We start from the raw sequence: 28,000 nt of genomic DNA, 5'->3' as shown, positions 1-28,000 counted from the left end.
TACTTCCGGGTCGCAACGTGGCAGAGGTCAACAAAGGTCAACCTGGGTGAAAACCGCAATCTGTTTACAGACAGTTTGTCAACGTTTTGGTCATCTTCTCACAGTCTGCGCTGTTAAAAAAGATCCTGAGGGAGGAATATATTGCCTGTTGGTAAGATATGATATTTTCTGTGGATTCACCGTTCGTGGTGCAACATTTTTGTTACAAATCACTGATGATGAAACATTGAAAGGCGCAAGGTTAGTCGGCTGCCGGGCCGGCTATCTCATCTGTTCATGTGCGCGCGGTACGCGTCTGAAACTAGGTGCCGGATACGCGCGGCATATGTCACATTCTAAACCCTGATGCAACGAGGGCAAGCGGGTGGGCGGAAAAAGGGACAAATATGACTTGCGTCATATGTTTATCCTAAATATTTATCATGTTTAGCCAATACTTAAGATTTCTAGTATCAATTCTTCTGCGGTTCAATTTTCTACTTCCCACATACATGACGTCTGTGCCTCTTCAACGTGAATGCGATGTTTTTGATAGAATAAAATATAAAATATTATTAAGATATGCATATGATGCATGTCATTCTACATGTCTTCCTTTTAAACTTTAACCTTTTCTGTCTAGCGAACAAGTGTTACCAGGTTTTAGATTAGTCTATTATAGTAATAGTGCTGTTGAAGAAAAAAATATAGAACAGAATGTTAAAAAAAACTTACTGTCCTTCATCATGTTCATGTCCTCAAAAGAGTCCTCAGAATTTGCACATTAACTTTGACAGTCCACAGTCCTCCAACAGGTGAAGGATTGAGGACTGTTTGGGTTAAGGGCATATTTTGGCAAGATGAGATTGGAGTCATTCAACAATTTACAGAAAGTTTAGCACATTCACGTTTTAAACAGCATAGAGCAAAACGTAAACATCTTAAATATTGTAAGTCTACACAGACAACCCTGCCATGCCTGTGGCTGGCTACACAGCCAGATGCAAAGTTGACCCCTGATGGCGCGCTTCCAGAACCTTTGGATAGGAAAAATTGTGTGCAAAGATTTTAGAATTTGTAATATATTTTCATTCAGTTACTTTTCAAAAAAATCCAACTTGGAAAAAGGGCTTTAGAAAATATTTGCTTGTACACGTATATCAATTTGTAGAAACTGAAAAATTACCAGACCTAAAAGAGAAATATCCTACCAAAAGTCGATCCATCACTTCTGAAAATCTAAAATACATGTACATAAACAGTCCGATTTGGTGGTCTCATGAACATTTACATATATGGTCAGAAATTTTATGGCAGTCTGTCTGTAAAAGCTGAAATAAAAACAGACCAAAATACAGGTATTTTACATAATTTGCAATTTACTTTAAGGTAATAACGTTAATCTACTTCTATGAAATATTCTAATGAGTGTTTCATGGGGTGGTTTCAGTTAGGAATTATTCTTCCAATTATTTAAAATTATCGGATGGGATAGGACGGCCCACTGTAAAATCCCCATAGGTGGACTGCGCAAGGGTTCCGGAAACTTGTTGCGTAATCTTTTACTTTCAGGCTTTTTGCCACATCATGGCCACATCAAGCTCTTATGGTTCCCAGCAAAAGAAAATACAACCTTATTTAAAATCATCAAGACAAATATCCATTTTGAATGAACTGGCTGTAAAATTGGAAACCAACCAAAATGTGATACATGTATTTCTGCAAACTGTGGTCTCCCAGTTGTAGGCAAAATGAGAGTGGTCCGTATGAAACCTTGGTCCCCCTTAATTCACAACAGTTGTGACGATGTTGAATTTATAAAAGTTTAAAGCAAGACCAGAGATGTATTCCACACTCCAGCAAATATTTTGCAATTTTTTTGTGCACATTCAGTGAAAAATCACTGGCTACACAGCTGTGCTGTCCCATAGTACATGTGTCACAGCTACTGGCTATTTTCTTCATCATAAATGCACTGTTTTCTGTGTGGAGATATTTCTCACACATGTCATTCATTTATATTCTGGCAGACCTCACTCTGTGTGAAAAAATGGATGTAGCAGCAAGAAGTCAAATCAAGAAAACACACAGACTCCTGATGCCCTAAGATAGTCTTTAGTGACTGTGACAAGACCAACTGATTTACCTTGCGATCTTAAGTGTAGGAATTACTGCTTGAAGGTGGTGTTATCATCAAGATGAAGCTTGTCAGCCGGGATCTTGAGAAAGATGGAGCAGGGTAAGACCTTCTTAAATGGTTAGGTTCCAAAAACATTATGGTCTAGTTTTGTGGCTCTGTTATTGTGTTAACCGTTCAGTTATACACAGGTTACAATCAGTCTGCCGTGTTCATAATTAATGACTTTGCACCAGAGGCCAGGTCTTGTATGCAGTGTAGAAGCATACAACATCCAGGAAGTCTGTAGAGGTGGACCATGTGATGAGCTTGAACTTGGCGGCTGTACACATCCTGCGTTGGAGCAGATGTTGCTGTAGGGGGGCCTTAACCCTAATTCACAAGAGTGATTTACTAGGAAACTTTCTCATCAGTGCAAATCGCAACACCGTATAGCATGTATAGTGAACTTTGCGCATAAACAGTTGGACCCTGTTTAATTGCAGTATGCCTAATCCCACATAAAACACAGTCAGTACACTAGTGCAGTACTCATCCTAACAGATTCCAACAGGCTGGTGATGGAGTTTGGCTGCTTGGGGGTCACTAGGGTTAAAGTGTTAAATACATGTACAGGTATTTTATGAGAATACAGTAAGAAGTAACCTTCAAGAGCCAGCATTTGTGGCAGTGGCACATTTGGGCATACAGTATGTTTGTTGTTGGCCGATATACTGTACATGTATCTAACCCTTGTATGATGTCACATTTTCAGGCGAAATATTACTCTGAGTGAGTGGTTAAATCTCTTGCACTGAAATTCTGCATTCACCAAGTAACCAGCAAGCACAAAGCCCTTAGACTAGGCATATTATTCACATTTCCCTATTTCTGTAATAACTCCTGAGATACATGTACACGGTGCTACATGTACATTAGTACTGATTTTTGCTCACAGTGAATGAAACCGTGAAATCAGGCCCAGGTAGCTCCAAGATGCAGTTCCAAGAAAACAAACCAGTACATAAAATAGTCAGTCCAGCACTTCTATTGCAATAAATATTCTTCACAATCAACTTGAATATGCGCCAGTAGCATTTCCAGTTTTAAACATATCGATCGACTCTTTTGTGCAAGAGGGTTGAAATGTCAAACCAAAACCCTCATCTTTGTGTTCCAAACTATGGATGTGTTTTTCATGTGTCCTCATGAGCAATTCCACAGAGTTCATGTTCCCCATGGTCAAACATTTTCAAAGAGCCAGTTGTTCTACCTCTGGGGGTTTGGTTCATGCAGGCAAGTGACCCTCATCCCGGAGGAGTCGGAGGACATGTGGCATGCCTTCAACCTGATCCGGGCTGGCGACAGCCTGCGGTCCACCACAGTCCGCAAGGTGACCACCGAGACGGCCACGGGCAGCAGTAGTAGCAACCGGGTCCGCACCGTGCTGACTGTCTCGGTGGAGGACGTGGACTTTGACGTACAGGCCTGCGTGCTGCGGGTCAAAGGCCGCAACATCCAGGAGAACCAGTATGTTAAGGTAGGATAGAGGAAAGGCCTCCCAGTATGTTGGGGGAAGGGGTTTCAAAGTGTGGGAGGGGGGAACCCTTTAAGAAATTTACTCTTCTGAAGGTTCCTGAAAAAAATCACAGTCACTAACACAATAGAGATCAGTCTGTGTAATTCCTGTGCTGAGAATTTTATTTGAGAAAAGAGAGGTCATATTTTACAAAGCTGCATCCTGTTGGACCAACCCACCACTTCCTTACTGTGGTTCAGGTAGATAATGTACATGAATGATGTACAAACCAGCGCGCACTGCTATTTTTACATGGGCATTTGTGTGGGCAATACATGCAAGGTGCCAAGATAATGGTACTCAATCCAGCCTGTCTTTTCTCTCTTCTTGACTTGTTCATTATCCCCGTACCACTCATGTAAGTGCTGATGTGGAATACTTGAGAAACAGAAGAAATCCTGCTTCCGCTAGTTAGGACTTCACATACCCACTGATGTGATAGTTACCCATACTGTGAATAACTTCTTGATGTTTTCCCTCACAGATGGGGGCATATCATACATTAGATTTAGAGCTCAACCGAAAATTCACTCTTGCCAAGCAGTTGTGGGATGCAGTCGACCTTGAAAGAATAGGTGAGGTGGAGATTAAATCTGAAACCTTACGTCACTTGTAACCAAATCTTTTTTCATGCATGCGTCGTCGACACGCATACACACGTTTACCACTAGATATGATGAGTACAGCTAGGTCATGAAGCCATGGCATATAATCATGTTATACAGGAACTTAACTCTATATACTGCAAGTTACCACATCTGAAGTGTTTTGTTCTGCCACATAAGATATTTTAAACCCACCATGTACAAATTTTTCAAAGGATCATTCAAAACGGGCAAAAGTACTCATTCTCACAATTCATGAAATTCTCATTCCCTTCAGAAACGGCCTGTGACGCGGCGCAAATGGCCGACGTGGCCGCAGTCGTGATGCAGGAGGGGCTAGCACTCATCTGCCTGGTCACCCCCAGCATGACTTTGGTGCGGGCCAAGATCGAGCACAACATCCCACGCAAACGCAAGGGGTCCTGCTCACAGCATGACAAAGCCCTGCTGCGCTTCTACGATGCCCTCATGCAGGCCATTCTTAGACATGTCAACTTCGATGGTGAGCATGACTTCTAGCTCTTTATTCCGTCCATGTAACACTAGGAACACATTAACCCTAATTGCCTAGGCCTTTTGCTTGGATACAACCTCAAACCTGTCTTGTTCAATTGTCCTACAGCCTCCAGCCGCAGATTGGTTTCAGCCTCAATCCTCAAATCCTGCATGCTTGTCATCAGGTGCAGATAGATAAAAATATTCTCTATAGCTTACGCTTTTGATCAGATGGCATTTTTGTTTTAGCAGAGTTCTTGCATGTGTGTGTTAATTGAATTGAATGTCACTTTGATAGCATGGGCTGTGTTTCTTTCTTGTCTCTTTCCTCCACAGTTGTTAAATGTGTGCTAGTAGCAAGTCCGGGCTTTGTGAAGGTAAATTCTATGTTGTACATTGGACACATGGATTACACACTGACTCACTGTGGTAATTTGGACAGAACAGGTTAAATGATATTCTAGTATGTTGCATCATCTGTTTATGATCACATTTTACTGGAGAAGTTGGAAAGTGACATTTCTTCAAAATGTATGTTTGACCACAATCAGTGTTCAAAGTTGCTCTTAAATTGGACTTTCACTCTTCTATGGTCGCATATTGTTCTTTGAATTGTACCATACCAGTATGATTGTGGGGTCTGTTGTAATGTCACTCTTCACAAGGTTATCCGCCATCTTGTTTCAGGACCAGTTTTGTGAGTTCATGTTTCAAGAAGCCATTAAGTTGGAGAACAAAGTCCTCCTAGAGAACAAGCCCAAGTTTCTACTGGTCCACTCTTCCTCCGGGCACAAGCATGCTCTCAAAGGTGAGTCAGAAGTTTCTGTTGTTACTGCAAAATGTTTACATTCCCATTCGGTCGCTCATATCTCCCCCTTGGGTGGGCGTCAATCATAACGATGTTCCCTGCCTTGAAAATGTGAAACGCAGCTGTTTGATAGAAGGCACTTTGGTGTCATTTGTCTCATGAGATGATTTTATTGGCATTTGATTTAGTTCAACGTTGTCATGCACTCTGTGTGCCAAGTATTCTGTGCGCCATGTTTTCCAAGTAACCAGGTCATGCAAAATATATAGTTGGCCATTCGGTGTCCTTTCAGCCCAAACGGAGATCATTAAAGAAAATGTCAAGCTTGAAATCTTTTGAAATGATTTGCTCCTCCAAAAGCCCAATATTTCATCTCGTGAAATTTCATGAATTTTAAATTTCCATTCATCAAATACACGTATTAGAGAAGTTTTGTTTATTTTAAAAATTCCATTTCCATTAGAGGTATTGTCCAACCCAGCGGTAACAGCAAGGCTAGCTGACACCAAAGCAGCAGGGGAGGTGAAAGCACTAGACGCCTTCTACAACATGCTGCAGAATGAACCAGACAGGGCCTTCTATGGGTAAAAACCCCAAAGAAACATTTGTAATGTCCAGACTGTGCTCTATTCTGTCGTGGTCTGTTCATCAGGCTGGCTTATACTCGACCAAAGTATGAAGGCCAGTCTCTGTGTTAACAACAAAACATTTTGCGCTGCAAATTTGTAATTTTGCCGCAAAAGCAATTCGCATTCGTGTTTACTTTTGCATGAGGTGTGACACTGCCTTTAGGCAAAAGATTGCTGTGTATTTTTCTAGACAGATTTCTCAATGGGAACACTTAGTTTTCTAATGCATGCTATTCCTGTTTTCCGCTTCTCGTAGCGGGCAGATGAACTTTTTGCATTTTCGTTGTCTGTCACAAACTGTGCCAAAATTTGACGTCAGCAACATGTCAGATAGTTCAACATTTATACCCTTTCTCTTGCATATTTTAAGAAGTTCTCTTGATTAATGTTCCTCCGCTTTTCAATTAACGTTGGGTCTTTTTATATCATCACCAACCATCTCCAAGTCAATTTGATTTGTTTAGCAGTGGTCTTACTTTCCCTTGTTGAATACTCATCCATGCAGGGTCTCTGTTTGTTGTTGCAGAATCACTGAAGTGGAGACTGCCAATGCTGCCACTGCCATAGAGACATTGCTCATCAGTGACAAGCTCTTCAGGTTGGTTTTTATTCAAGCATATTATTTACTGAAGAGGACGGTGAAGGGATTCGTGTGAACTTGTTGGGGTTTAGGGAGGTTTTTATTTGTATTAATTTTTTTCTTGATGTCAATCTGATGTCATTTAATTAAGGAAAGGCCTATTTTCTGTAATAGACAAAGTGTTACTTTGAACCCTTGCGCCTGAGTATAGCACTAACATCACTAACATGAACAAGCAGATGTTATAAAGTCTTGTGGAGGGTGTACTTTGTGGTCTTTTCACCTGTCATAATCTATGGTGAGGGGAAATGGCAGACATACCATGACATTTGATCACAAGAAATGAAAGGCTCAATCTTACCATTCCTGTTGTGGAAGATAATTCTCCGGAAGATTTAAGACAATGTTTGTTTGTTGGGTTGTTTGTTTGTTATTTTGTTTTAGGAATTCAGCAATGCAGTCAAGCCTTTATTCCTTTCCTTGTCAGTATCCTTACTTGTATTGACCTTCATTCATGGTGCATCATGAAAAAGAACCTTAATGTTTGGATTCCACTAGCATGGGACAAGATAGATGATCATGTGTTCATAATCTGTCTCTGTCCTTGAATCAGGTCACAGGACATTGCTCAGCGCCAGCGCTACGTTGCCTTGGTGGAGAGCGCTCGAGAGAATGGGGGCGATGTCAAGATATTCTCAAGTCTGCATGTGTCAGGCGAACGTAAGTTGAAATATTGGGTACCACACCAAATTGAAATGTACAGTATAGTGCCGGTAAAGAACAATTATCGCCCGTTAGAGTGATCATCAACTGGGCCAGGAAACTCCTTGTATGAGCCAGAGTTGTAGTCCAGACCATCACAAGACCTTTTCACACGACCAGCCGCAAGACCAGCCACACGTATGAGGGTGAACAATAACAAAGGAATGCACTTGTTGCTGTTCATTTGAAGAGCTTGTGACTTGAATTCAGACTGGAGGTCAGGTCCTGTGGGGTCTTGTGATGGTCGTAAGAGGCCTTGACCACAATAATGGTTTGAGCATCCGTATGGTGTTAAACAGCTTGCATGTTCAAATCCGACATCGGTTTATCCGTTATGTCCCACTGAAAATTGCTGGAAATGTCTGGTCATAAACACGAGATTACCTTGCGTATTTTCCTTTATTCTGCAGAGGTGGAAATATTCAATGAAAACATTTGTTTATAAGTTTTCAATTCACAGTACCTTTTCATATGGTAGCATTCTTAAAGTAATCTGCATATGTATAAAAGCATTTAAAAATAAAATCTGTAAAGGTAATTGCTGCTTACATCTTCACTACTTCCTTATTTACTAAAACATTGCCCCATGGCGTGTTTGTGGGTCGTGTCCTGAAGCTGTATGCAATCTGCTCCGAGCAGGAACAAAAGAGGGCGTGTTTTGAAATGAAATTGACAGTCCTTTGGTGTTATTGCATATGGGCGCAAGATATGCGTGATTGATGCGAAGCACACTTAGTATGTGCAACATATTTAGTATGGAGTGTATGGTCTTCATGTGCACGGCGAACGTGTACGAGAACCCAGTTTGAAAACTTAACACCGTCTGTCTTTCTTTTGCTGGTGAGGGCACACTTCAGCTCAGGGTGGATACTGTTGAAAAAGCAGATAATCCATGCAGCTGGACGATTCTGAGTGACGGCATATGTATATGCATGTCGTTATCTTCCCACAGAACTCGACTTGCTCACTGGAGTGGCAGCAATACTACGTTTCCCTATGCCTGACATTGATGAACTAGGCCGCGACTCCAGCTCCGACGAGGATTGAAACTATTTGAGCCTCTTCTGGGGACATTATGTTCCTGAATTTCCTAGAGAAGACATCATCTGCAGACTTTCAGGAGTCAGGAGGCAGCCATGTTCCTGTGGTTCCCTGAAGCCATGGCATACGGGATGCCATGCATGTAATGATGTGGAAGGTACCAGTCTTGTGGCTTGGTCGCCCATCTGAATTGGTCAAAAGGAGATTTAAATGCTTTTAGTATGTTCACCAAAAATTGAATGCATGGCTTTTAAGGAAATATCACAAACACATCTGGCTTATCAAAGTTGCATTTGTTCACTGACATTCACCGAGAGGTGGCACACTGCTTTTCCAGAATGTTCACTACCAGCCATCAAGGCTGTCAACTGCGTCCAGATAGTTGGATTGCTGACCAAAAACATCACTATTATTTTTGTAATGATGATGGAAGAGGCTAAACAACAGAAATTTATAGAATCATTGATGTCCTATTTATATTTTGTGTTGACATGTTTTCATTTTCAGTCTTGGCATTGCTGTGTCAATCAATGGCATTTCTAGGCCCTTTTTCTTTTAATTTAAATGTTGATGTGTACATTCAGGCACAAAATGGCTATACCACTTTGGACAAAAACCTTCTACATGTATTTTGAGTTCCAAAAAATTGGTGTTGTTTTGCTTCCTATTTTTGTGTTCCTTAGCTGATTTTGGATAAAACACCCAGCCATTAAACCTTTACACAAACTCTTCACAATGACCTGTTGAAACATTCATAACTTTTGCAGAAAACTCCCAGGAACTGGTAAAAAGAGCATTCTCGCAACAACATTGTCTTCAGGTTTAGGAAGTAGTTGGAACAGAGGGGCATAACTCTCCACACAACATGTTTAAAGTGTGAACTTGGTTTTGTTCTCCCTTTACCTAAATAGTCATATAATGTACAGGTGTATTCTTGTACAGTGGCATTAAGTGCAACTGGTATCAAATTTCATTGCCATCAGTGAGAGATTCAACCAGGGAAGACAAATGGTTCCCTCTGTAATGACAAATGGAATCAGCTATCGAACTGCGATGTGACCATGCCCAAATGTCTGGTTTCAAAAGATTGAATAGATAGGCCCAACCATCAATCATTCAGGCGGTGTGAATCAAAGTACAGTTAACGAAAGTCTTCACTTGGACTTACCCCTACATGAATCTTTGATTGGTTGTTGCAACTGCAAATGCACCTCAAGTTTAAGAAAGCATGTCGTATGCTTGCATGCACAGTTGGGGCAAAATGTTTACATACGCCTGGGAGAACAAAAACAGCTTTCCTCAAATTTCCAGGGGTGTGAGTGGTCACTTACAGCACAATGCTGAAATGTAAGAAATCCCCACAGGTTTGTATGCAGCAAGTGCATGAAGAAGCTGAAATTGAGGGTCAACATTTGAACAAAAAAGAAGCTGAAATCAGCTAAAAAGTTGAATTTTAACATCTCTGAATTTCACAACTTCACTCGTTCCTGCAAACTTCATAAAGACAAAAGAGATGGGTCTATAGCTAATGTACATAGTGTATGCATCATATAAAAACACCCGGTGATGTATATATGATTCATATGTATATTTGCCCAAAAAAAATCAAAATTTTATATACACCAACCCTCATATTGAGTGCCGCTTTCTGTATTTTTGGTAACATTTCATAGTCACAGTTGACCCCTCTCTGAAGTGTTTAAACCACAGTAAGGGGGTAGATTAAAATTTTTCACAATATGATTTCTCAGAAGTAATAATATTGTGAACCATAATTGAAGTACACACTACGAACACTAAGTTGAGATACAATTTGTCTGACGTTATAAAAGTTGGCAATACTATATTGAACAGCAAAAAAAATTGAGGAAAACTGTTTTACCAAGTGCACATACATTTTTGGCCCCAACTGTATAATGCCAATGAACTTACATGCATGGTGTCTCCTGATAATAGTTGGTGCGAAGACACTCTACTGAGGATATCAGAGTTAGCATATACACACGGTGCGCATGATTGGCACAGCTGTAGTGAGTAAAACTTTGTTGGATGATGGCATTTGCTTGGTGCAGCAAAGATGATCTGAATGAGTTAACAACGTTTACCAGTCATTTCTAATGATGCTGCATTATCTAATGTCTGTCCAGTGTTACGGCAACAGTCAAATGTGTCATAGAGGCAGGCAAAAACAAGCTAAAAATGCTCCCTGGCCAAACCTAACTAAGAAAGTACCAGGAGCATTAATCTTCCCACTTCAGTCCTATTTAGTTGTTGGGGTTTTTCTGTGTTTACCAAGGTAGCATGTATTACTGGCATTCCATGCCAACAGCTAAAACAGGAAAACTGTACAAAGAATGTACCTCAGCTAATTGTGTACAAGTATTATGAGACATGGACAACAAATAGAACTTGTGTTTATGAGTACACCAACAGATGCATAAAGGAGAGTTATTTATTGGGATATACAATGGCAACCGTTTCCTGCTTGTAAATTAAAACTTAAAGAAAAGGCTTGCTGTTTATGCAGCACTTCTTCGTTATGAACAAGTGCACGTAAATGTATATTAAAATTCATCAAGATTGATGATGACGGTTGTACATTTTTACAGGCAAAATACAGAAGAGGCCATTTAAAGTAATATCCAGATTGTTTGCTCTTAAATTGTTATCGTGATTATTTATGAAATAAATTTATTGAATAGTATTTTGGAGTGTGCCGTTTACATTGTGTGCATTACAATGAGATTGGGTAATCTCGTTTAAATCTCAATTGTATCTTTTCCGCATCCAAAAAAAAAAATGGGCTGGCTGGATTTTGACAAATGCTCTACTGCAGAGCCTAGCTGCCATTATTGTGCATGGGGTTTTGTTGTCGATATGTATGCTGTGTAACTCCAAACAACACGCCAGAAAATTACTGAAGCTGTGTTGGATTTTGGCCAATTTGAAGTGTCTCACATTGCTGACCCACTGGTGGATTCACACAAATGCGCTTTTCCACACTTGGGTGGTACATAGGGAAACTCGCTCAGTGTCCAAATTAAAGTCACTGACTTTCCTCGAAAACAACACGGCCTCACGGGAAGGATCCACGGTGCGTCGAGGAAACACTCGACTGTGCCAGTCAGTCTGTGACATCAACCTAATGAGACCACTGATTGACTAGAATGCTCCGTCATTTGAAAATCACTCAGGTTTATAAATAAACACGAGGATTTATCGCCTGATGGCTCTGTTTATCTCATCTCACAAAGTGACCAGTCACAGAGAAAACCACCACGTTGAATGTTTTTTAACTCATAGATGACCGTCATGAGGGTTTCATGATGCATATATGCTCACAAGGGCACCGAGTTCCTACTTGGTGCTAAGCCTCACTAGGCAGAAAGACTATGCAGATCATAGAATTATCATGGTACGTAGAAGCCAGTGAAGATTGAAGGCTGTCTGGTTCTCTGGGAGCAAATTATTTTCTCCATCTGAAAGGCAAAACAAAATACCTTTCCCTCAAAATACAAATTATAAGCTGAATCTATATCGTCAATAGCTTTCTATTCTTAATTCAACAATTACATGTAATTTGAGTTCATCACAATTTTGTCAATGTTTTGAGGCACTCTGACAAATGAAGTAAGCTTTGCTACAAAGGTACAAGTACCTACAGAGTTGGGGTTATATGAACAATGGACGTGTGAAACTGAACGTCATTTCAAAATCGTACATTTTCAGGATTTTATCCTTTCCTCCACTAGCTACCCTCTGGCCATCGGGACTCCAGTCCACAGCGTAAACCTCGTCTGCGTGGCCCGGTAAGTCAATGGCAATCTTGCCTGTCTTGATGTTCCAGACTTTGAGGGTGCTGTCGGCGCTGCCGCTGCAGAGGAGACGGCTGTCGGATGACCAGGACACCTGCACCAACCACACAGCAACACAAATATAAGGACATTCACGTATATTGGCTGAATGCAAAGCACTTCAGGGTGCCAGAGTTTTAAGCACGGCAAGAGAGGGCACTCCTTGCCCAGCAATAATGCTAACAGGGTCGTAACACCACATGTATACACTTATTTCCTTGCTGGTCATTTGGGCTGCATTCATGTGTGCTCTTCGCAAAATGCTCATGTGAGAAAATATTGCGTGCGCATTACTCTCGGGTCACATCGCACAAACGGTAACGGTTCCCTGTCTGCCATCTTGAAAGAACAATGTGATAGGAGAGTACATGTAGAGTATGGGGGTGAATATGTCATGCACTCAATTATGTATGTACCAGGCATTAGCTTGAGAACCAGTGCGTAAACCAACACATTCGAGCATGCTCCATCCGTTTGCACTAAATTTTCTGGTTCAAAATAATGTCACACTTTCTCTATACTAAGCTTATTAACAGTGGGTCGTGCTGTTTGTGCACTCGAGCATGTACACGTGTTAACATGATCGTCACGCTCCAATGCATACAGCTAAGCACTGGCTGCTAGGTACATTGCAGCAATGGCATTCTAGTGCTGGCCCTGCCTCTCTCACCCAAGGGTGAGGGGTAGCCCAAGCCATTTACACAACTTCACAAGCCATCTACTATTACAACCACACATGTACAAAATAGCCTGACAAGTTGGAATTGGATCACAGAGAAAGGCCCTCTGCATGGTTGGATAAACTTTAGCCTGTAACATGTTTCACAGTACTTGTTTCTGCCCCAACAAAACTAAACTACGTTTTTATCTTCTTTTGGCTTGCATACAAACATTTGAAGATTTGCAGGGTCAATGTACTCTTATCATTCCCTTGTTGGAGTAAAATCTCCAAGTTTAAGTAAGCAGGTGCTTAAGGCATGATTGAATTAGCTTAATACCAGATGGCAACTAATAGTCTTTGCAATGGCTATTAACTGAAATTCATGAATTCTGGAAACTGGTGAGGTGAAATCTCCTGGTTAAGTTGGAGTATGCATTGAATTTGATGCATGTGTAGCGAGGTGCAAGTGTTCATATTCTTGTATTCCATTCTCAAACTTTAAATGCCAACCAGCAAACCTGATCAACAAACCCTGTGCCCACATCAGCACCTACCTGATATACTTTGCTGACATGACCCCTGAGAGTTGTTAGGAATCTGGAAAATTGAAACAAATCAAACCACACTATAACGTCTGCTGACAGGCAAATTTGAAGTGTTAATTTGTAAAAAAAAAATCAATTTGATTGAAATAAAACATGTACAGGGAAGAAATGAGCAACATCTTCCGAAACAATTGACATCATGACCCAGTTATTTGAATTTTTTCCATTAGTTCAAACTTCAGTGCAATTTCACTAATAACAGAAACAGCTCTTTTTTGCCATGAAGAACCACAAATGATTGCGAGTGGCCATGCTGGTGTGGATTCGGACTCACTTTCCTGATCGCCCATCCCACAGTTTGACGGACTTGTCGAACGAAGCGCTGGCTATTAGTCTGGTGTCGGGGGAGAATGCCACCTCATTGATCAGCTGCTGGTGCCCCGTCATCCTTGCCAGGGGCTTCTTGTCTTCTGATGGGTGCCAAAGAAACAGGGTGAAGTCGTCAGAACCGGATACCAGCCTCTCAGGTTCTGTGCCCTGAAGTCAATGACCGCAGTAACAGAAAGACATTTGTGATTCAGCTAGTGGTCAGAAATGCCCTGTAAGCTCAGATGACAGTCTATAACACAGGTGCAGATTCAACAAGACATCCACATGTTGACCTCATGATGGAGGCCAATCAGTGGGTGTGAACCTAATCAGCTGACATTTGCCAACCAATAAACAGCCTTGGTTTCACTTCTGACCAACAGTCAAGTACAATACTGGAACACAGGTTTACAGCACCTAACAACTGTTGAACATTTTTATCTTGACATTTCAAATTACTGTATGTTAATAAAATTCATTTTCCACCTCAATGTACAAAACTTTAATTAAGAAGTTACTATACATGTACTCTTGACCAATACAAATTTATTAATAATGGTAATACTATTTCTGTCATCAACAACAATCTTCTGAACTTATTTGATTTATCCACTCACCTTTACACTGGTGTACCTCTCCTGGGCCAACTTGGACAATTCATCAGCTGTGGAAAAGAACAAACCACCGTTTGGACATCAAATTGGTTTCAAGGGATTGCAGTATCTCTCAAAAATAAGTCGAACGTCATGCTGCAGACATCTACAGGGAATCACCATCTGTAGTTTACTAATAATACAGTGAGTATTGGACAAATTACTGGGAAACACAAACGCACATCCTTTCAATAACGGCACTATTTAAATTCACTGAAGGGGTAACTCTTTGTTGTTTTTACTGTAACATTTAACAGGTTAGTCCACAACAAAGCAAAAATTTATCTTTGATAGACTTCACTTCTCCTCATGCAGGTGCATTACATGTATGACCATTTTGATAGAATAAACAGTTGTTTAGGCTCAAGGTAAAATTTACGCACTTTAACCCTGCTTGAAGGTGGAAGATTGTGCATACCACGGATGCATAAGTTGGTGATTTTTTAGCCCCACCCTGTTATTGTTTGTTTGAACATCGATTTCATTTTAAAAATTTAAAATCATTCCTTGATGTCCTTTGCACCCTATAACCATTAAATCCGCAGAGAAATCACAGGAAAAGGTAGTAAGTTTTGACCCTACTGCTGTTCTATCTTACGCTTTATGCTTATACCATATGCTGCTGCCAAGGCATGTCTAGAATTACCCAGGCACGTGCCTGGAAGGCCTCAAAGCTTCTTACGAGACCCAGCAGCCTTTACAGAGGTCGTTTATGGTTCACAGACAGGGCCTGGGAAAGTCACACAGCCCTTGAGTAAACAATTCTTTATATCTGCCAGCTGCAAAATGTATGTACACCTTTCTATGGGAATTGGCCAGACTCTGGCTGGAGTGGTTTTTTTTTGTGGCTAAAAGGAAGCCCCCATGTTAACAGAGAGACTAAACAAGGCTGTTCAGCATGACCAGAGGTAGGAATACCTGGGAGGTCATTGCAGTTGGCAGTAATTTATGTTTTTTCAATCAAGTAATTAGCAAAAAGTGATTCTCGAAAATCACCGCAGGCCTCTACTCAGGGAATACCCTAATACCTAAAGGGCTCATTCCACTTGTCACCCTGACTATGAATTATTTCCAAATAGTTAGAAGAGAACAAGACAAGCGATTTAGGATTCTATGATTAAAAGAAAAGCCAGTGGTGGAGTCTGTTGCGTTGGCCGGTCCAGGTCAGTGCCTATGGGCGCATTGCACTGCGACGAGAGTGTGTGCTTCACGTTGCAGCCGTACCTGTCTCGGTGACTTTTCTGTAAACATGCGAGGCCTTGGAGGGATCGAATGCACCTGTTCTTGTGACGTAGTCTGTGCTGAGGGCCATGGTGTTCACCCAATGGCCATGCCCCTGTAGTGTCCTGCACAGGACACCCTAGACAAACAACAAAAACCACAAGTCTGCATGTGAACTTTAAAAACTATTACAACAAATGCAGCAGATATTTCAGCATCTCATCCTTCACTAAAATTCACAATTAACCATACAATCACCACCTCTGTGCTTATCTGTATCCAATTATTCCTTGCTTGAGACAAGTAATGACAGTTAATTGACTTGCTCTAGTTGTCACATTTTGATCAAGCAGCCTGGTAATAATAGAGATCAATTATTACATTGTTTTTCATCATCAGTCACACTGGTCTACAGCCAAAGTACTTCCAAAACAACAGAAATCAAACCTGACTGATTCTGGGTCACCGAGAATGGAACTATACTAACATTATTGACTGGCTCTAGTTTTCAAGATATGGCACAGCGTCACTATCTATATGTACATGTATAAAGGTATGGGGGAAAAATAAAAGGTTTACAATTGGTGAATAAAATTTGCTATGAACACTAGTTACTTTATGGTACGTAAAATGTAAACTGAAATATTCTGGTGACTGTAGTCAATCATTCATTTCAATTGACAAATTGAATAATAAATCATACATAATAATAATAAATATAAATAATAATAATAAATCATAATATAATCCATAATAAATCGTACATTTATCTCAAAAGCAGACGACTTAAAAACTTGTTGACCAATTGTAATTGTAATCAATTACTGCATTATTGCAACACCAATACAATGACTAAAACAGGATTTTCCAATCCATTAGCACAATGACAAACACTGTATGTGGCCTCCTAATAATTCAATAAAGGCAGGCCTCATCACAGACTTTGGGTTTAAAATATCTTCACTTACATCTTCTGCCCTCCATACTTTTATAGTCCTATCCTGAGACGACGAGTAGAGTAACCCATCACCTCCCCATCTGATGCATGTGACTGACTGTAGGTGACTTGACAAAGAGCGAAGACACGTTCCTAACTTGACATCCCAGATGCGTATCGTGGCATCCTGAGTGAGGGTCAAAGTTCAAATCTACCATGAATTAATTTCCTGGCCACAAAACAAGTGACGATAAGTGCAGTACAGCTGTCATTGTAGGCGGCTTCAAGAATCTCTGAAAATATGCAATGAAGTTCCTGCCAAGTTACTAACCAGGTTAGATGCAACTGGCCCATGTGCTGATAACGTATTGCTTGGTTCACATGTACACTTCCCTATGGAGCTGTTGTCTCTACCTGGCTTCCATACGAAAACGCACATGCCAAAAAAGCATGACGTAATCGGTACCTGGGTCCATCTGCCTAGAGTTGAAGTGTGCCCCCACCAGCAAAGAAGAGACAGGCTGATGGGAAGGTTTTCAACCAGGCTGGTGCACGCGCCTGTTGCACACACAGCAATACGGTACATCTAAACAGAAACTGGTTGAGCCCACGCCAAATGTGCATGAACCTGAGCAAGCACGCAGTGAGAGCCCACCAAAGGACGGTGAAGTGCCCAACAAAGGATCGTGGTTGCTGTGTAAAGACCCGCCCTCTCTCGTTCCCCCTAAAAGTGAACGGGCATACCTTGACTTTTTGGCTGTTGGCAGGCTTCTTTTGCTAAGCAAATATTTTGTGTGCTCAACAAGTTTCTTTGCTTAACACCTCAATGAAATCAGTCTGAGATCACCGACCCACTGAGGCTAATTCCTCCTAGTGAATGAGTGCAAGGTGAGTGCAGGGTGAGAGCTTCATGTCATCAGAAGAAGCAGTGTACCTTTGATGAGCTGGCTAGATGTCTACAGTTTCCGTTCCTGTGTAACGGTTCCCAGGCCAGCCATGTGATCCACTGTCTGTGGCCGGTCAGTGGCCGGCCTACCTGTTTGCCTGTCTCCGGATTCCACAACAGAATCTGTACAGAAGTATTAATTAAGTAAATATTTAATGTCCCAAAAAATTGCCCAGAAAATCTTGTTGCTGTAAAAATGAAGCCCTCCTACAAACTGAAGCTCAAGAAAGTGGAAGAACTTTTATGGTTCAAGTTGTTGGTTCAATTACAATGGAGCAATCATACAAGTTAAACTAAAAAACTGAACTTTTACAAGCGTTACAAATCATCCGATCAATAAATACTGTAGTCTGAAGGGGACAGGCTGATAAAAGGAAATGTGACGAAGAGTAAGTAAAAAAAAATTAGTGAAAGCTGTCTTTGTTGAAGGGGAGAGTACTGAGTGGACAATGGGATCGTTGGTAGTTACCTGACTGTTTTTGCAGCCTGAGGCTAGAACCTGTCCATCTGGGGACCAGGCTATGCAGAGAACCCAGTGTTTGTGTCCTGATAGGAAGGGAAGAACCAAAGACAGTAAGACAGCAAGTGAAGTCGCTATCACGGTGATACAGACGAATCAAGCGACTGTGCTCATGAGCTATTACTGACAGGTTGTTACCGGTATCCCTAAATTGGGGGCACGTATGCTTCTTTGACAGTGTGTGGACAACCTATTGTTACACAGAGAACTAAACGTGAATGTACAACTCACAAACAAATGTAACCAACAAGGTGGACTCTCCATCAGGTGTCTTTGGTGCATATACTGCGAGGGTGTTCGGGCAGTTTCATCCTCGAGAGGAATGGTTTATTCATCGTACCTTTACACGTGAAATGTGGCGTCTCTGTGTTGACATCCCAGAACCTTACGGTGGTGTCCCCTGATCCACTGGCCAAGTACCTGGAAAAACAAACAATTTGGAGTTTTGAGACTGAGGAAGAAGTACAGTTGCCAGACATAATGAAAAAGGTCCCACCTACACAGCTTGAGAGCCACTGGGAAGTTCACGTAAAGACACATACCAAGAGGCCTCAATCTCTCAAAATAATGGAGCTAACAATAGCTGATGACCCAAAGGCCCGTCTGGCATATTTTACTAGGGAAGAGGTACCATTGATCAGACTGTTTCCTATGGTAATCTGTTTCATTTGAGAGGTCCTTGTTTTTATCTTATGTTTGGGACCCTCAATCAGTGTGTTGTCGAGTCCATTGCACGTATGGTCACAAGGAAGTCACAAGTCCGTCCACAAGGAAGTCACAAGTCCGTCCACAAGGAAGTCACAAGTCCGTTCACAAGGAAGTCACAAGTCCGGTCACAAGGAAGTCACAAGTCCGTCCACAAGGAAGTCACAAGTCCTTCCACAAGGAAGTCACAAGTCCGTCCACAAGGAAGTCACAAGTCCGTCCACAAGGAAGTCACAAGTCCGTCCACAAGGAAGTCACAAGTCCGTCCACAAGGAAGTCACAAGTCCGTCCACAAGGAAGTCACAAGTCCGTCCACAAGGAAGTCACAAGTCCGTCCACAAGGAAGTCACAAGTCCGTCCACAAGGAAGTCACAAGTCCGTCCACAAGGAAGTCACAAGTCCGTCCACAAGGAAGTCACAAGTCCGTCCACAAGGAAGTCACAAGTCCGTCCACAAGTTCAGTCAAAAGTCACAGGGAATAAACAATGACAAACAAATAAACGCCTTGGTCACAGTTCATTTGAATAGCTTGTGACTTGACTTGGGGCAAAATGACTTGTGAGGGTTCCACTACAATACACAGTTTTTAACCCAAATTATTGGACTGGTCAACTACCTGCCGTCGGGGCTAAACGCCACTGAGATGACAGCCTCTGCATGCCCCTCGATGGAGGTGGTACACCTGGTCACAGCCCGTACCCTGAAGACGGCCTGGGGCTGGTAGACAACCTTCAAAACCTTCTCCGTCTCTTGCGTCTGCGTCTTCAGGGTCTCCTCCAGAGAGGCGGTGATCTCCGTCTCATTCACAAAAAAAGAGTATGGCACAGGCTCCTCCTACAAAAGAGGACATACTGCCGTGTTGAAACTGAGACTAGACGTATGTAAGACCAGTCACAAATAACGGGATAAACGGCGACATGACAGCGCTTTTGTTGCACTTGATTTAAATAATGTGCAACTTGAGTTCAGAGTGAATGTCTTGTGGTTATAGTCTTGTGGGGTCTTGTAATAGCCTCAACTGCAGCACCAGTATGTTGTATTCATTCTGAATTTCTGAACACATTTGCAGTGTTGAGAAACCCTAATGACAGAGTCTTGGTGCATGTATTTCAACTTTCAAGGGGCACTGAACTTTATGTGAAACGATTATGGTGATCTGCCTCTCTCTTCCATAATCGTGCAGAATGTTCTAAAACCTCAAAGAGAATTTGGAAGAATCTGGGAGGCCTAGAATTAACAGAGGGTGAAGCCGTAATTCGACCGTGTTGATGACATGGAAGGGCAACAGCTTGAGGTCATTTAGGGAAAGGGTATGGCACTCTGCCTATTTCAGTAGATAATCTGTATTTTGTAACCATGGTAACAGACTGACCTATGCACATGCATCCCCAACCGTGATAGAGACATATGTCAGTCACTTGAGCGTCAATGCCACCATGTGTCAGGCAATCAAGATTTTTTTGCATATCCACATGAAAGCCCAGCGCATACACTCAATGTAAGGCCTATATGCCAGAATAATTTCACTGTTCTTTTTTACAATTTCCCTTCTTAACTCCAACTAAGGGTTATCTGTTCTTTGTTTTTTGTTATTACATGCATTAGGGTCAAATACGACCACTGAAAGTTGCCCGTTTAATCTCCAGTATTTCCCACCTTTTGAAGTATGGCATTGCAGATCAGTTGTAGCTTCTCTGTTGTGACGTTCACCGGCAGATCAAATGGGTCACCGGTTGTTTCCCCGGTCTCAGACACAAACTGTGTCAAGATGCGTTCTCCTTCTTCCTCCATTCTTCAATGTGGACATGGATTAACAAGAGTCAGAAATAACAGTGTCACAATGAATTTGTTACGACCCAACTACAGCATCAGTCCCAACTATAGTTGGACCCATCCCAACTAGAGTGCTATGGTTCGGCTGGCCCAACTACAGCACAGAGGTCCAGTGTGCACGTGGCCAGCATGTGCCAAAGTCATATTTGTAGATAAAGTGTCATATTTTAGACTTGTGTCTAAAAAAACAGGTGCTACTGAAGATTGCCCCCTGGGAAAGGGGGCTCATTTCCTGGCATTTTATGCAGAAATTCCTGATTATTGACTGCATGAAAAAAAAATACTTTTCGACAATGATGTGACGGTAGACATGCTAGAAAAATGTAACTAGAACAAATGTCCAGAAACCATTTATAGGCTAATTTACATTTCATAATCTGTGATTTTATGTCCTGAAAACATGATTACAATGACGTCAATGGCAATAAGCCTTTTTCCCATTTCATGTGTGCATGCTCAAAAGATTTGACCCTTCTTTAGTTTTACAGCACAAATATGCACAAGTGCCCAAGGTCACTCTCTTGCATGTTGGTGCAGTGCACAACACAACACAGATGTGCTTCTTTGAGGTGTTTACCAAGTGACCCAAAGAGTGACTTCAGCAAAGGAGGGTTAATAGAGGGGAACAAGTTCGCAACAAAATTGCGTAACGCTTGGTATTTGCTGCTTGCGATTGTTATGTTTTTGCCTCTAGCTTTGTTAACTTCATCGCACGCTATAATCAACGTGGCCATGGATTGGGAAGTTGGGTTATTGCACCGACACACTCATGGTTGGGCCTCTACCACCATTATTAGAGTAGGCAAGGCCACTTAGTCCGGACGTACATCATGTAGGCCGGGGCTATATAACTTAGGGGCAGTGCGGACATCCGGGATTCTCGCAAAATGACACGTACTGCACCGGTGAAAACAGCGACCTTGGTGACGTACTCACGCACCAGCCAGTCTAAGGATCAGGTTATACAATCTTTTCTTTGATCTGTACGTACTTGTGCACTCGTTGCAGTTGTTTTCACCGGCGCGGTGTAGTTTCTACCTATATTTTTGTGAAACTCCCGGATGTCCGCGCTGCCCCATACCTACATCACGTGCATCATAATGTACAGTATGCATTGCAAAACGTCATCAGAATCACTGGTAGCCAATTTTACAAAATGGTATTGTCTGTTGAAGGGGGCAGAAAATGCTTTTAAAATGGGGAAATTCTAACTTAAAATGACCAAACAAAGTAACGTGGGGCCGCCGCCTAAGTAACTTACCTAGTTAGTATCAGTGCACGTGCTGTATGTAGTACACATGTATTACGCTATACGCAGCGTCTAAGTTAAATAGCGCCCTCAATTGACATTGACAAAAAATTTGACTCCACACATGGCCGCGGCTAGCGGCTGAACGTTGTTCACATCGCGTAGAATTTCTTCAACTTCAAAATGCTTCGGTCCATAACTTATGCTGTATGGCGAGGAACAAATAACCCCCGATGGCGGGTGAAAGGTTGGTATTTTATTGAAAGGTTTTGAGCAGGCCCTAGGTCCTCCTCCTTTTAGTATTATCCCTATATGGGGCTTGGGTGACAAACAAGCCATGCATTTTAATATGCATACGTAGGCCTACGTTAGGCCTGCTACGCCCCAACGTTCTATAGCTGGGACAGTTCAAACTGTATTGCTAGTTGCTGCAGTTGGGCTGACCAAACTATTGTTGACCCCTTTCTGTAGAAAAAATCTCAACCTTATCCAAGTTTATGCGTCTCACTCTTGACACAATTCACAAGGGACCTGCCTCCATGGACACATGCACACTCAGACACTGGCCCTCTGTACTGTAGTAGTTGGGCATGTTGGACCGGCCCAACCATAGTTGGGACAATCCCAACTATAGTTGGGACTGATGCTATACGGTAGTTGAAGCATAACAGGTGTTACTAAGCCTAGTACGGGCAGATGGGGGAAGTTACTTCCTGATCAGTAAGCACTACTCCGTAAGCCTTACTGGGTCCATCATTTTGATGGTTCCGTACGTTATAGCATTTTGAAAAGTGCCCTGCAGTCTTACCAGAGAATACCTCCATTTGCTATTTCTGAAGCAAATCTTCCCCTAGCCCCATACTAGAGGCCAGTCCACTGGACTTTCTTTGTATTCTAGGCCCCACCTTTTGAATAGACCGCTCTGGGGCCTAGGATACAGAGGGAATCCAGTAGACTCGCCCCCAGTCAGAGGCTAATCTTCCCCTAGCCGAGGTTGGATGTCATCTACATTGCATTGCAACTAACGTCCAGGGTATAAAAGTCCTCCTAAGATGCAGCATTTTTTTCAACAGTTTTTTCTTACATTTTTACCTGGCAAAGACAGCTCAAATGTTGTTCACCAGCACCTTGTGTCCCAAATTCCATAAGTGCTGTGTTGAAATTGCTAAATATGCCCATGGACAATGTATTTTGCTGGAAATTTTGCAAAACTCCACGCTTTCCTTCGCAATTTGTTGTACTTTGTATTTGTATGTACATTGGATCGTTTAGTACTTGTACATACACGAAATGCATGGTATCAGACTGCCACTTACACATGCGCGGAAGAACTGGGGGCAGATAAGGCCGTGCCTGAAATGCGATTCCAAAGCTACAGCTATGTCTATTGTCTGCCGTCTCCACGCATTTCCAATGGAACAAAGACCTGAACCTAGCTCTAGACAACATAACTGACCGAATATGGGCCACGTGGATGCCATTTCGCGCATGCACAAATACTTGCTATACTAGACGAACGTGGGTCGTTCTTGAATTGCGACGGAAAGCGCGGAGTTTTGCAAAATTTCCTGCAAAATACATTGTCTGCGGGTATATTTAGTAATTTCAACACACCACTTGTGGAATTTGGGATACAAGGCACTTCGCCAGAAAAAAATTTCGCATCATAAGGGGACTTTTATACCTTGGCTCATGGCAAATGACACAGAGATTACTTGCAAAACCCCTGATGTCATGAGCTGCAGACCTTGGTTTTCCACGATAGGAATGATTGGACAACGGTTTTCCCTGTGCTCTTATCCAAGAGAAACTTCATAGTTCTAGAGGAAGGGGGAACTGTTTGTGATTGTAAATGCATGGCATTTTGAGTTCTTTGTGGAAGTGAGCTGTAAATTTCACATCAATCTAGCCCGGGCTGCTACATCGTTAGCACAACGTCTTCACAGCTCTGAAGCCAGCACACAAGCAGCACCACAGGATGAGGATGCAGACACGCTGCAAGTGAGCGACGAGAGGTTGTCAGAGAACGACGTGGTCTCGCCAAACTTTGTCAACCGCAACCCCCGCAACCTGGAGAGGATGGCAGTGGCTCAGAGGGACAAGGGCTGGTCCCGGTCACATCCCAGGAAAAACTACTGGCACAAGTATGGAACCGTTCAGCATCGCTTGCTGTTGCAATACAAAAACAATATTACACAGCAACGGGCTCGTTCTGTTGGAGTTTATCAGGTTTGGTAAAGTGACCTGCATGTACAAGTAAATAGACAAGTACATGAACCTATTGGGTTTTGTGAGGTTCAGTGTGCTTTCTAGTGCAGGTGCCAAGGGGGTTAGGGTTAAAGATTGGGGATTACACAATCATTCTAAGGGTTAGGTTTGTTTTGAAGCGGTTCCAGTTGACCCTTGAGTTTAACAGATCTTGTATGTTTGTAAACTTCAAATGGTCAAACCAGACTATAAGGCTACAGCATTCAGTTGAAATGAAGCATCCGTCACTCAATCTTGCATTCTTGATTTGACACCTGTGATGTTTTGTCAGATTGCATTTTGAGAAATCCAACTGGCACACCCGGGCCTACATCCAGCACTACAACGGCAACGTCGTTATCAGCGCCTCCACTAAGGAGTGGGCCATCAAGAAGCACTTGTACAGCACGGCAGACGTGTCCGCCGCGGAGAACATCGGCCGCATCCTGGCCCAGAGGTGTCTGGAGTCAGGCATCAGCTATGTGCACTGCGAAATTGATTCTGAAACAAGATCTTACGAACGGGTGGGTAGGAAAAAAAAATAGGCTGATTTCCAGACATTGTCATGGCAACGGGATCCTCATATGTCTGCACAAGTTCACCACAAGACAGTTTCCATTGATTCCCTGTTGCAGTGAGTGCTGACAGAGGCATCTTTTTGTCATGCTTTGTCTCTGTAGTTGTGACCACACTTGTGATTTGGCCAATAACTGACTTAGGATTTGACTTGCGATAGACTGAATAGAGCTAAGCTGGGCACCCTCCAGCACAAAAGTACTTTGTGAAGCCTTTGGAACAGAATCCTTAAGATGGGAAAAAAAGAGTTATTTTCAGTTCTAACAGAATCCAACAAGTTGCTCTTTGTGGGATGGTGTTGGTTTCATTACTGGAAGGGTTCTGATTGGTTTCACTTTGGTACATGTAACTGTTTGACCCAAGTATTGCTGGAAGGATAGGTTAAGGGAACATAGGATGGTATGTCGCAAAAATGGAGTACTTCACTGTACAATGTGGGGAAGTTTTCCACGGGAATAGTATCCCCCCCTTCCCAGTTCTGTCTCAACAGAGTGTAAAGTCTTGAGATATTAATGCAGATGTCATTTCTGTAGAAATATTAAAATGGCTTACGTGGTGGAAGAAAACATGAGAGTTGCAGTTACACTATGAAGTTATTTGCCTTTGTTGATCAGTTTGATTCTGAAAAGAGCTGGGTTAACTGAATGCTGGAAGCCAAGGTGTATTTAAAGCATATAGTTGGAAGCACTAAAAGAGAACACAAAGAACAGGTGCCTCTTAATTAGAACCACACACAACTCATTGCAGAGAGCACTGCTATGAAGATAGTCGAACTACAGACTTTCAACAAGTATTGAATTCCTTCATTCATTTGTAGATTTTTCAATGTGTGTGATCATATAAGAGAGCTCTTCAGTGACAGACTTCAGTCACAGTTGACTATGATCACCACCAGGTCAAACTGTGTTTATGGTACATGCACTGTAATCAGTCTGCAAACACCAAGTACTTTCTCATTGTGCAGAATCTCCATATTTATCATAAATACATGTATTTGTGGTTTTATTTACCTGTGGGGGTATCATTGAATGTTAATAGTTTTGTGAACTTTTTTGTTCTGAAAGTCTGCCTCTGTTCTTTCTATGTAAGGTAATCGCATTTTTGAACGCACTTCGTGACGGAGGCATGGTGCTGAGCGAGCCTAAACCCATCAGGAACTTCCGGGAACCTGTTGACTACTTTCCAGAGGACTACTGATGCTGGGGAGGTGGAGTTTTGGGCAAAGTAGATAAAAGTGTAAAAAGAAGGCATTTCTCTGGGGTTGTTTCTCTCTGGGCAGGAGGCAAAATCTGAAGGGATTTGAGCAAACTTCCATAAGATCTTCCTTAGATACAGTTTGAGGAAGTATTATTTGTTGCATTTTACATGCATAATTGAACGTATGTAAGTTGTTAATAGATCACTACATGTATAAAGATGGGAGTGGCGTATTTTATTAGAATCAATATTTATTTCACAAGATTACAGACATGTAGGAGCATTACTCAAGGAGTCAGCATTTAGTCAAAGTGGGGTAGCATAAATTTTACTTGTTTCTTGAAGTTTGTGCGATGCAAAAAATAGCAAGTCTCAATTGCAAACCTTGTGGTTTTTCTTATCGTTTACACTAACAATTTCTGTGGGTCAGATCTGTTGAAGGCTTGGGTTGGGCCTGGATAATCTTTTGTATTGTCTCCAGAGTTTTCTTTCAGAAATAAAAAATACATAAACTTCAAACTGCTTGTTGGCTACGCTGACCTGAAAATGCAAATCAAAAACATTGAAGGTGCACCACTGTAATCAAATCGAAAACACCCGGGCTCTCAAGTTATGACCCCTGACCCTTGCGTTGTATCTGCATGCATTCATATTCGTGGATGATGCCCGACCTGAGGGTGCTTTCCACCAAATGGTTGTATTTCTGCGCGCAAGCTCATTAACTTTTTGTGATCCCACTGGGTTTTTACAATAAGACATGCCATAACCGGGAGGCATCATAGAAATATTTCTATAAATCCCGAATTTGGGACTGATAGTTTCCAGTTCAGGATATTTCTTTCACAAAAAGCCTCGAATTGCGGGCCTATTTTGAATAGAGGCGGGCGGCTACATTCAGAAATGAGCGCTTAGATTTACTACTGTTTTGGGGGTATCTTCCTCGAAAGGCAAATAAAAAAAGATTTTCATGGCTAACCCCAATGAAATTGAAACGAAAAGTCATCTTCTGGCCATAATCTTGAATTTCCAGTGAAAAAAACTGAGGCCAACCTCTTCACTAGAGTCGACAGGCGGCGCTATTTCGGTCCGATTTTGCACTGTTTTCTATCGGCGCGTAATTGGTGTAGCGTAACCCTGAGATTTTTTTATCGAGAGTCGTCAGGGAATCTTTGGGCAGGGTGCCAGCTGGCATGTTCTTTGTTGGCTTGTGCAGATTCGATTTTTAAAGGACTTTCTGGAGCTGTTGAATCAACGAACTTGTAAGAGAATTGCTATTAAAGGAGCAGGTTTGGTAACGAAAAACAGATGAAGAAAATACATATTACAGTCATTTACTTCTGATAAAAAAGTGGCAAGATTAAAATGTTTCAGACGGCGGATAGGTTCGTTTCATTAGGCCACACATAGGATCGATTTTTTCAATAGTTGTCTCTACATAAAAATTTCTCTATTTATTTGCTAAACTTTTTTGCAATCCCATCACCATGGCACGAAGGCAGCGGCAACAGGTGTTACAACAACCGTTAAGAAGTGAACAATGCCAGTTCGCCACTCAAGGTCGTAGCGTTCGACAAGTGCAAGTGCGGCGTCGTTCTGACTGCAGCCAACCACATTTAATCCTTGGACCAGCTGGTTGGAAAAGCTTTTGTCAGCGGAGGAAAAGTTGTCATGTTGTTTAGCACAGGCTGGACTGATTAAATTCTGTATCGACGATGACCTCAAAAATATGCAGTAGTGGATTTATTTGTGTGTGCTGTTTTGTTCGTCTCATGTGTCAAACTTTCAATCCGCGCATTTCTGGAAATCGGTAACTATCGAACACATACCAGAGCAGCCGTCATGCACTTCAGGTTAATCCTACGTTCATAGATCTTTATAACTCACGATAAAAAT

General features: G+C 42.0%; 3 protein-coding genes across 4 annotated transcripts; 2 read left to right on the top strand and 1 right to left on the bottom strand.

Moving 5' to 3' along the window:
- Window positions 1-12: 12 nt before the first annotated feature.
- On the top strand, window positions 13-11,298 carry pelo (pelota mRNA surveillance and ribosome rescue factor). The gene is made up of 11 exons (XM_022237604.2): window positions 13-151; window positions 2,010-2,218; window positions 3,392-3,635; window positions 4,159-4,249; window positions 4,557-4,781; window positions 5,111-5,151; window positions 5,462-5,582; window positions 6,046-6,166; window positions 6,738-6,809; window positions 7,405-7,511; window positions 8,506-11,298. The coding sequence occupies exons 2-11, from the start codon at window positions 2,178-2,180 to the stop codon at window positions 8,598-8,600; spliced, it is 1,158 nt and encodes a 385-aa protein (XP_022093296.1). The 5' UTR covers window positions 13-151; window positions 2,010-2,177; the 3' UTR covers window positions 8,601-11,298.
- nle1 (notchless homolog 1) lies at window positions 11,027-22,199 on the bottom strand. 2 transcript variants are annotated; one of them, XM_022237601.2, is made up of 13 exons: window positions 22,100-22,199; window positions 20,662-20,797; window positions 19,622-19,839; window positions 18,641-18,720; window positions 18,250-18,326; window positions 17,769-17,903; window positions 16,866-17,021; window positions 15,901-16,036; window positions 14,641-14,687; window positions 13,989-14,191; window positions 13,664-13,706; window positions 12,316-12,503; window positions 11,027-12,073 (listed from the first exon to the last, which is right to left on the bottom strand). In XM_022237601.2, the coding sequence occupies exons 2-13, from the start codon at window positions 20,794-20,796 to the stop codon at window positions 12,061-12,063; spliced, it is 1,431 nt and encodes a 476-aa protein (XP_022093293.1). In that variant the 5' UTR covers window position 20,797; window positions 22,100-22,199; the 3' UTR covers window positions 11,027-12,060. The 2 variants fall into 2 exon arrangements, with proteins under 2 accessions (XP_022093293.1, XP_022093294.1); XM_022237602.2 differs by lacking the exon at window positions 22,100-22,199 and adding an exon at window positions 21,920-22,092.
- mrpl18 (mitochondrial ribosomal protein L18) lies at window positions 22,189-27,832 on the top strand. Its single transcript, XM_022237682.2, has 4 exons — window positions 22,189-22,334; window positions 23,997-24,231; window positions 24,627-24,858; window positions 26,000-27,832. Exons 1-4 carry the CDS (start codon window positions 22,271-22,273, stop codon window positions 26,105-26,107), a joined length of 639 nt encoding a protein of 212 aa, XP_022093374.2. The 5' UTR covers window positions 22,189-22,270; the 3' UTR covers window positions 26,108-27,832.
- Window positions 27,833-28,000: the final 168 nt, after the last annotated feature.

This window comes from Acanthaster planci, linkage group LG09 (genome assembly GCF_054643075.1).
Source record: "Acanthaster planci isolate LZ-2023a linkage group LG09, COTS_SCS, whole genome shotgun sequence".
Classification (NCBI taxonomy): Eukaryota; Metazoa; Echinodermata; class Asteroidea; order Valvatida; family Acanthasteridae; genus Acanthaster; species Acanthaster planci.
Note: the sequence above shows the minus strand (reverse complement) of the source record. Positions and strands in the feature narration are given on the sequence as shown.